A 10,780-nucleotide genomic window follows, 5' to 3' on the forward strand; every position below is an offset into this window, starting at 1 on the left:
AGTATCTGGCCTATTTCAATCTCTGGGTCATTGTCTAGGAATTTCTGATGCATCCAGACATGGTCTATTCTACTGTAGGATTTATGTACCGTAGAGAAATAAGTATAGTCTCTCCTTTTGGGGTTTAGTATGCTCCAACCGTTGACTAACCCCAGTTTGTCCATTTTAGTTCTGAGGTTTTTTTAACCCCTTTGCCGGTAGGGCTAGCTTACTTGTGGTCTCTAATTCTGTGTGAAAGGTTAAATTCATATCTCCCATCACCAATTTTGTGCCTACTGCATATAGTTCAAATCTATTCAATATCTTTATACAAAACTTGTGTTGTCCCTTATTCGGTGTATAAATATTTGCCAGTGAATACCTTTGATTACAATACAAAAATGTCATGAAAATATATCTCCCACATTCATCTACTACTGTATCTATTTCTTCCAGTGGTGAATTTTTATGTATTCCTATCGAAACCCCCTTTGGCTTTACTTTCTAAATTTGTGCTGTGATACCATTTAGTGTAGTTTTTATTCCTTATCTCCGTGTGTGCCCCCTTCTTAAAATGTGTTTCTTGTATGCACAGAATATCCACCTTTTTTGTGTGAAAATGATACAAAACCTGAGAGCGTTTTTCTGGTGTATTAAAACCTCTAACATTATACGTAACTAGTGTTAAACTACCCATGACCAAATGAAATGGTCTCTCTAAAAAGGTTGAGCATAAGACCTAGACAAAAACCCATACATTACAGCAAAACAATTTCACTAAACCATTCCTTCCTTTCGTTTCCTTTTTATACCATCTAAACCTTATATCTCCATTCATACTCACTTCATCCATGCAATTAATGTGTTCTTGTATGTAAGGTGGTACATTTCTTTTACCCATCTTACATTAAACTTCTTCATAGTAATATTTTTTGTTTTTATCCCAGGCAATTTGTGTTTGTTGGTCTAGAACCTCGCGAATGTCCCTTCTTACCTCGTTCAATTGGATAGTGTAATTTATATTGGTTACATTCGCCTTGTTCATGTCCTCCAAATCACTTAGTTTCCGAAAGAGGCCTTTCAACTTACATGTCTTCTCTTTCTTTAATCTAGAGCCATGTTTAACTAAGATACCTCTAACAACACATTTTAAAGCTTCCCATTTTATGGGAATTGACGTAGTGTCCTTTTGATGATCTTTTATAAAATTCTTTATTGTAGATATTACTTCTTCTTGGCACTCTGTGTTTTTTAGAAGATTATCATTTAGTCTCCAGGTTCCCTTCCCTCTATGTCTATTTTCTGTTTTAAATGTCAGGGTTACGGGTGCATGGTCTGACCATAGTATCTGGCCTATTTCAATCTCTGGGTCATTGTCTAGGAATTTCTGATGCATCCAGACATGGTCTATTCTACTGTAGGATTTATGTACCGTAGAGAAATAAGTATAGTCTCTCCTTTTGGGGTTTAGTATGCTCCAACCGTTGACTAACCCCAGTTTGTCCATTTTAGTTCTGAGGTTTTTTTAACCCCTTTGCCGGTAGGGCTAGCTTACTTGTGGTCTCTAATTCTGTGTGAAAGGTTAAATTCATATCTCCCATCACCAATTTTGTGCCTACTGCATATAGTTCAAATCTATTCAATATCTTTATACAAAACTTGTGTTGTCCCTTATTCGGTGTATAAATATTTGCCAGTGAATACCTTTGATTACAATACAAAAATGTCATGAAAATATATCTCCCACATTCATCTACTACTGTATCTATTTCTTCCAGTGGTGAATTTTTATGTATTCCTATCGAAACCCCCTTTGGCTTTACTTTCTAAATTTGTGCTGTGATACCATTTAGTGTAGTTTTTATTCCTTATCTCCGTGTGTGCCCCCTTCTTAAAATGTGTTTCTTGTATGCACAGAATATCCACCTTTTTTGTGTGAAAATGATACAAAACCTGAGAGCGTTTTTCTGGTGTATTAAAACCTCTAACATTATACGTAACTAGTGTTAAACTACCCATGACCAAATGAAATGGTCTCTCTAAAAAGGTTGAGCATAAGACCTAGACAAAAACCCATACATTACAGCAAAACAATTTCACTAAACCATTCCTTCCTTTCGTTTCCTTTTTATACCATCTAAACCTTATATCTCCATTCATACTCACTTCATCCATGCAATTAATGTGTTCTTGTATGTAAGGTGGTACATTTCTTTTACCCATCTTACATTAACCAACCAAGAACCAGCCCAATAACAGGACAAAGAAACAAATAATGATTTAAAAAAAAATACATTTAAAAAAAAAAACACTTACAAAAACAAAACGACAATGGGCTGTGTTGGGGTTGTGGGGGCCAAGTAGGCGTCCGCCCAATGCGGTCCCCCCCACTCGCCCCACCATTCCCAGCATATTTTTACATGTCCGGGCCATATTTTTCCTCTTCTCTTCTAAATATATTATATTCAAAACGGGGCTTTTCTCCGTCACCCGTGTCTTGGTCCCCCTCACCCTGGAGGAGGATGCACTACTCCATCTAAGGGGGTCAGAGGGGCCATCCAGGGGGGATGGAGGAAGCACCTTTATCCATTAGGATCACGCTCTTCCTCTATTATATTAATTAACGATTCACTACAGTCCACTCCTGGCTTTGTATTTCCCCAATTATATTTAAATCCTTAGGCCAATCTGGCAGCTGTATTAGAGGCATTTCTTATGTTTCCAGGAAGATTGGGAGATCTTCTAGTGTCCTGAATTTCACTGTTTTCCCATCTCTATATGCTGTTAATTGGAAAGGGAACCCCCATCTATATCTTATTTCTCTCTTCTGTAAAGTTTCGAGCAAAGGCTTCAAGGCCCTTCTGAGCATCAAAGTCTGTTTTGAGAGATCCGGGAAGATAGTCACAGTGTATTCGTCGTGTGTTATTGTTTTCTTAGTTCTTATTGCTGAGAAAATCGCTTTTCTTTCCGAATACTTTTGCAGGCGGCAGATCACATCTCTGGGCCTTGTTGTATCTCTTTCAATAAATCCCGATACTCTGTACACTGCCTCCAACAATAAGTCTGCTTCTGGGGTTTTATCCATTATTCCGTTTAGTGTATGTTTGATTGTTGGAAAAAGGGCTGACAGCTCTACTGTCTCAGGTATACCACGTACCCGTATATTGTTACGTCTACTCCTATTTTCCATGTCATCCATTTTATATAGCATATCCTGGATCATAGTTGATTGCTTGTTAATGATTTTCTGTTGTATATCCAATCTGGAAGAACTTATTTCTAGGTTTTCCTCTAGCCCTCTTACTCTAGCTCCTATATGTGAGATGTCAGTTTTTAACACTTGTATTTCCTCTTTGTAAGTTGTTTCCAACCTAGTTATGTATCTTTCCATGTCCTCTTTGGTAGGGAGAGATCTCAAGTATAGTCCCATATACTGTTGCTCTATCCCCTCCTGCTCCATCCCCACCAATAGACCATACGATTTTGAGTTATCTGCGCCCCGGGTCATATCTCTATTTGTTTCTTCTCTTTTGGCGTAGCCTCAGTATAGGCCTGGGGGCGTAATGGGTGGCTTTGTATGGTTTTGTCCTGAATGTTCTTGCCGGAACAATCCTGGCCATACCCCTTATTGGGAGAGACGAGTGTTGACATCCTATGATCCCCCCCCTGAGAAAAACGTGAACGAGTACCTGTGAAGTACGTCCCGATCTTCGAAGAGGAATTCCTTCACGTTGATGCTGTTAGCTGGAGCTGCTGTGGTGATGGCTGTTTCTCCTTTTTCTTCCCCTTGCCCCCCATCTGTGGGGTCCTTTGAGTAACATGTGTGCCAGGTATCTGCCAAAAATGTCAGTAGCTGTCAATAGCCCGCAGGTCATCAGCAAGTAATCCGCGTATAATTACCAGACCAGCAAGTGATTAGCCCGGGTAACCCTGATGGTGAGTCTCACAGACTATAGAGGCAAGGGGAGAGAGGTGTGGGATGTGGATTCCCGTCCACTACACTGCTGCTGTCGCTCTGCGGGCTGGAGCTGACAGGGCGCCCAGGGCTACAGAAGCCGGGGGAGATAGAAATCCGGTCTGTTACACTGCTACCGCAGCTCTGCGAGTGTAGGCTGGCGGGACGTCCAGGGCGAGCTATTGGGGTGAGAAGAGAGCTGGAGAGGGGAGCATATTCAGCCGTTCGGGTAGAATTGGATTAGGGTGAAGAGTGTCCAGCCCAGGCTTCCGTAGCTTTCGGATCGCATGGTGGGGCTCGTGTGCGGGAGGCGCACCCGTCCTACGTCATCCTAGCCCGCCAAAAAATTCCACTTTTAATGACTTCTGCATTCTCAAAAGTATTCAACCCGTTCATGGCAAGCATCTTTAATACTCAGTAGAGCACCCTTTTTGCTGTTCTGACCTGCTGCAAAAGAGATGCATAGCCAGACACCAGCTTATGGCAGCGTTCTTGCGGAATCTTAGCCCATTCCTCATGAGCAATGGCCTGTAGTTCACTAATATTCTTGGATTTGCGTGCTGCAATCACCTTCTTCAAATCTTCTATAGGGTTCAAGTCAGGTGACTGTAAAGGCCACTGTAGAATCTTCCAGGACTTTTTCTTCAACCAAGCCTTGGTGGAATTTGAAGTATGCTTGGGATTATTATCCTGTTGGTAGGTGCAGTGATGCCCAAGCTTGAGCTTCCTTCCCCCATCAATGGGTTTTGAATCATTTTGATTACAACTGTATGTTTGTAACCACACGTAACACCTAAAATGTACTTATTACAGCTTATCTTGTGCCAACAACAAAAATGTTTGGAGGACCCCCCCCCCACCTTTATTTTCTGGGGGTCTTTGGTCTTCTGTGACATCACAGGTCCTCTTTTTCCTTTGACAGTGGGCAGGAGTTGTATGCTTCAGAGACCAGTGCCACACAATGACTTGGTGGGCACTTGATGACCTGGACCCAGAAGAGGACCAGCATTGGATTGCAGAGCAGTGAATCTGTGGGGGGTCAATATTACAGCGAGAGCTTCATTTGTTATTTTCCTGCAGGGCATTGAATTTTCTATTTTTGAATTATGTTGAATTTGTTCTTTAGAGTAGTAAAAATATGTTGTAGGCTGCCATTGCTGTTCCTCTTGTGAAAATGCTGGTTGCGGTGCTATTATTATTATTATGCTGACCCCCTTGTGCCAGTACTTTCTGAGTCACTGATCCAGAACAGGAATGCATCACAGGTCAAAGTCAAAGAGTCAGATCTTTATCTGCATATTTGTTCAGGGTCAAAGTAAAAACAAAAACAGAAGGTCAACATGATAGCCAGGCTTCAATTATTTGCAAAATGTGATGTAAAGTTGACAATTTGAACTCCTCAATAGCAGCTTCCATGTTCATGACAGTAAATGTTTATTATATATTTACAGTACATACAGTGCTAGTATGGGATAAATCGGCTCAGTTGTACAAGAGCTACATAACACAGCGTACAATCACCTGAATAGCTAGCAGTGTTGTCCATGAGTGTGACTCTGGAGAGAACTTTCATATGTTAATGATGTTTTCAGTCTACACAGTAAATAGAAAGCACAAGGCGACTAACTGAATATGGTTTAGGCCAGGAGTCCCAACACCTAATTATAATCCTGACTTCCAAACACATAACCAACTGGCATCTAAAGGAGAGCCTAGAGTGGCAAAGAGATGAGGTCATCAGTGTGCTGTTTCTTCTTTTATTGTCAGCCACAGGGAAGGAGAGCTCTATGTGAAAGTGAAACTGGAGAATAGGATAAGTAGGGGCACTGCTGGCAGGATAGTGTTGTGTGGCAAAGGTGTGAAAGTCTAAGGATTCAATTGACAGAAATACAAATCCTTTGGCAGGTTTCGTGTGTATTTAATTGTTGCCTAGAGTTAAGACTTAAAGTGATACTAAATCGTAAAAATACATTCAAGTATCTTAACTATTAACAAAAATGTATCTTATTAGTGTATCACTCAGCTGTAGATCCTCAAATCATCTCTGAATTGGTGCTGACACTGTCTTTCCTTCTGGGGGGTGGCTACTTTTGTTCCCCATGGTCCCTGTGTGTGTTGTAAAGTAGCCACCTCTCCAAGATCATTCCCATGATAGACTACAGTCTCAATACAAATTAGTAAACTCTGCTCTCTAAAAGAAAGAAAAAAAACCTTTGTTTAGTTGGAATTTAGGCCTGCAACCAACTAATCGATTAATTTATAATGAGCATAGTTGTCAACTATGCTCATTATCGATTAGTAGGTTGGATCCCCTAACTCTCTCCTCCACGCTGGGAAAAGGGCACAGCAAGCAGTAGGCTATTGCACCAGTCCACTACCTGCTGTATTTACATTCAGCTGCCGTCTAAGGAATCTTATCACTGGCAGCTGTTATTCCCTTGCTGAAACTTTTCAAGCGCCCTGTGCTTACAATACTATTCTTAAAAAGAAAATTATAAAAGGTGTAAAAAAGTCATTTTCAATTTCAGCATGACGAATTCTGCTGCGGGAGGTACGTTGCAGTGCCATTTATTTCAATGGCATCCCAAACGCGCCTCCCATCCACCGTGTGATCGCCCAAACTGGAACGCACAGTACTGCAATGTGATTGCAAAAAAATTTGTGTGATTTTACTCTAAAGTAAACATTATGTTTGTAACATTGCATTTGTGTATTTTATTTTAAATTAAGGATGGTATTTATTAAATTTTTTTATCTGATTAATCGAAAAAATAATCGGCCAAATAATTGATTATGAAAATAATCATTAGTTGCAGCCCTATTGGAATTGATGATATGTAAATACCTAATGTTTTAAGAAAGCCCTACTGTACTTTGCAATGCTTTAGCGCAATGATGTTTTGGTCCCTTTAGTGCGCTTCACCCAAAGCTCACTAGCTATCCAATGCATAGCAGCTGCAATACAAGCAGTAGTGTGTATATGACCTAAAACACAACTATAGCCAGTTTAGTTTTTAAAGAGGGAAAACAGGTGGAACCTCTGACATGTTTTGATTGCTGTCTAAGTCACTGCAGGGGAGATTTCCCTTCACTTCATCACATGCATATTTCCCCATGTCTTATGCCTTTAAAAACACAGTGTTATCAGTCTTGCCTCTGCTGGACTACAGAATTCTGTCTATCCCTGCCCCCTCTGTCCTTCTTCATATGTATATATTGATTTAATTTTCAGCCAAGCAATGCTGTTGACTTGACTCCGAAGAGCCTGCCCACACACTGTTTGCAGGGAAAGGGCTCTAGGCAAATGTAGTTCTGGGGGGGTCATGTAAGTAGGAATTGTTTTATAGTTCTAGAAGCCCTGCTATAATGTCACAGGCAATAAGCCGAGCTTAGACAAGCAAGAAATAAATGCAGGAACATGCTGTAAAGGGAGGTTTGGGGGGTACATTTAGGCCAGGCCTATTCAAATACTTTAAGGCACTGTGTTTTATATACTGTACATCCATATACACCAGACACTGGTCAGGTAACTGGAAAAGATCCCACGGCTGAACAACGTTTCACCAACACAGCAGGAATGTAAGTAAGTGTGTTCATATCCTATGTACATTGGAGACCCCGCAGGTGCCACTCTTTTCTCATGTTCATGCTTAATATACTAATAATTTCTCATTGTTTACAAGTCATCTTGTGAAATCCAGGGAACTATCTTTTACCCATAGATGCTAGTAGAGTCAGTGGATTTTTATTTTTATCGTAAAATGTATATTTCTCAGTCTTCCTCTGTCTGCTTTTTATTTGGGTTGCAGAATGAAATTCCATTTACCTTGTTTGCCTTTCGATAGCTCCTATGGGAAAACACAAAACATTTCACTGTTTAATAGATTCTCTTAACCCATCAGATTTATGAAGGTGCCAAAATTCTGTATACTATGTACTCAGGCCAAATCTACCTATGTAAACTTTAGTTTCCCCATAAGTGTTTAGGATTATCTAACATATTTTACTTTCCAGTCGTAGAATCCAGCAACAGAACACACATAACCACCCCGTCATCCTAATTTACAGCATCCTGTATCCGCTATCATACACTGTGCTTTATCATTTTTAGATGATTGTTAGCTTAATGATAATGGAATCTTTTTCACGTACTTTCCATATGTTCACCTCAACATCTCCTTTCAGGATGTCTCATGTACTCCAGTTTGATGAGAAGAGTCAGAAGGTAAAAGATGCCAACATTCAAGATGAGGACACGTTTGAGATTTACGATCCAAGGAACCCAGTGAATAAGAGGAGACGAGAGGAAAGTAAAAAGCTGATGAAGCAGAAAAAGGAAAGAAGATAAATAATTGAATTCAGATTATGGCCACAACATAATTACCTCTGTTGAATTAACACCGGTCCTTGGGTTAGAAAGGGGTAATATTTGGAAAATTCATTTATATCTTTAGCGGTAAGAAATGTATGACCTAAATTGTCCACTATTTATTTCCACCATTTTTTTATTTTGCTATGAAAATGTACAGCAGAAATAAAGATCAAGATAGGATCACACAAGGATGCGCATAGTTTGTAAATGTTCTGGAGATGGCAGAACGTGCCCACTTTCTGTCGTTATCATACAGAAGAAAATAACATTAAATATGATTGTTGAATAGCAATGATTCTACTCTCGCCATGCCAAGTTATCTCTACAAAAGCATATTTTTTATGAGAACAAGTGTGTAACTAAAGATCAAGCTAATTCTAAAATTGGCAATACACATGGCAATTTTCAGTAAATTTCAACCACTCTACATCCACCAGAAATTGAACATATGTTTGCAAATAATCGCCAGAAACTAAGCCGAGTACCACACACCAGTTTAACGGTCTGCCAGAAATTGGTTGATTGTAAAGCTGAAACTGGGCAATAAATTGAGAGCTTTGGTACAGTTTATTGCAGGATCCAATAAAAAACTATAAAAAAAAGGATGTCCGTTTTGCTGAAAGTGATCAGATTTTTCGCTGGGTTCCGTTGGGGCATTTTTCATCCCATCTCTTTGCAGCTGATCACAACCACCATTATATGCCTCTGATTGCTTTGCGATTTCAACAAAGAATAGAATTGAAAATCTGATCTCTCAATCAAATTCTCTGTCAATTGCCAGCTTTAAAGATAAGTCTGTAAGCAAACCTGTGATGTCCAGATAATTGGCACCTGAGCATGTGGCTATGATAGCCAGTTATACAAACAGGTCTTTGAACAACCCAAATGTCCTGATTGCATATTGATTGCACGGCTAAGCTATTTCTGTTACTGTCCACATGTCAGCTCACTAGGTGTAAATTCTAGATAATCAACTCTTATATGTACTGCTCTGTTGTTATTCCAAGAAAAGTAGCATTATTTTATTAAATTAAATTAATTGTAGAGTTATTGGCTTTGACAACCCCTCAGATTCTTTCATATTCAGGATCAAACCAGAAAAAAAAGCATTTATTACAATTGGGTAACATGGATATAACACCACTTCTCTGTTGTTCATCTGTTCGTGTTCCATAATGTGATTTTGTTGGAGTTTCTAAGTCTGAAACAGAAAATGTATGTAATCCTGCACATCAACCAATCATATTGAAGCTTACATTCTTTGGCTGCCCTTTGCCCTCATGCAAGGGGCTCTTCCAGGGAACACTTTTGTGCCCAGGCCTGTTGTAGTCCCTAACAGTATTTTGGTTTTGATTTTATATCATTGCAGAACTGTGGACTCAGGCCTAAAGGGTTTGTAGGCAACAATAAATTTTGAAGGAGCTATTCCAGACAGGACATAGTTTTACTAGCACAAAATAGTTAATTTCCAGGTTCTAACCTATAGCTGGACATGTTTAAATTTGTTGTAGAGCCCTCTTTATTATTGTCATTGATGTACCTTTTGATGTTTACAGTGTAAAATAAAAATATTGCTTTTAGATCCACTGGCTTTTTGGTTACGGTGTGTACCCACAAATTTAAAGCAGTTATAAACCCATATACATTCTTACTCTATTAGGAGGTGGCAAACCTCTAACAATTTATATAGCTAATTTATAATGCTATTTTAAAAAAAATCATACTTTTTTTATTTTATTATTATTATAATTTAGGTTTAGCAGATCATGTGACCACTTTCTTGCTCTGCACAGCATGGGTTGGTGAGCAGGACTAAGCTCTATGCATACTGGTGACGTTAGGTTATTTACATCCTCACACTGTTTACATGGTTGACTCTGCCGGTCTTGCATGCTGTATTATGACAGCGAGTCTTCCAGGAAGAGCTTCTGTAAATCGAGACGTAAGATTCGCCCCACAGGCGTTATTGTCTGTGACAAGGACACGTAGTCCTATGGTAAAGCCATGTGTAGACTTGGCTTACTTGTGAGAGAACTGGAGGAATGCACACTGATGTTACAATGCTGCACAGACTGGATAAGTGCATATCATTGCCACCAAGAACTAGGAAGTCTGCGTGACTAGGAAGTCTTCTGGTCGAATGTTCTTCAATTGGTTAATTCATAAAGAACAGAGTAAATCAGAAAAATACTGCATTATGGCCACTAGATAGAGCTGGGGACCATATGAAATACATTTTAGTAATGAGATTCAATGTTCCAATTCTAGAAACCACTGGAAAGAATGAACATTTAAATGTAACCATTGCTCCAATGTGAAAGCAGTGCTAACATTACTATCCCCATAGAGGTGTGGACTTTTTTCTTGATGTGGCTGCTTTCCCTGAGAGTGGAGTTTAAAGGATAACTGGTGTCCCACCAAGGACCCCCCCCCCCCCCAATGCGTTTTTGAAACAACCGGCAAGACACCCTCAA

The 10,780-nt window shown here is 39.6% G+C and overlaps 1 protein-coding gene and 1 long non-coding RNA gene across 2 annotated transcripts in view; one reads left to right on the forward strand and one right to left on the reverse strand.

Moving 5' to 3' along the window:
• Positions 1-8,331, forward strand: part of CWC27 (CWC27 spliceosome associated protein homolog) — a 157,823-nt gene extending 149,492 nt beyond the window's left edge. The window contains exon 14 of the mRNA XM_018569332.1: positions 8,120-8,331. Coding sequence (XP_018424834.1) covers positions 8,120-8,282 — 163 coding nt within the window. The 3' untranslated portion in view covers positions 8,283-8,331. The remainder of the gene's footprint in view (positions 1-8,119) is intronic.
• LOC108797687 overlaps positions 8,260-10,780 on the reverse strand; it is a 20,228-nt gene continuing 17,707 nt past the window's right edge. The window contains exon 3 of the long non-coding RNA XR_001941899.1: positions 8,260-8,340. This is a non-coding gene — a long non-coding RNA (uncharacterized LOC108797687). The remainder of the gene's footprint in view (positions 8,341-10,780) is intronic.

This window comes from Nanorana parkeri, unplaced genomic scaffold, assembly GCF_000935625.1.
Source record: "Nanorana parkeri isolate BGI_ZX_2015 unplaced genomic scaffold, ASM93562v1 scaffold1323, whole genome shotgun sequence".
In the NCBI taxonomy this organism is placed as follows: Eukaryota; Metazoa; Chordata; class Amphibia; order Anura; family Dicroglossidae; genus Nanorana; species Nanorana parkeri.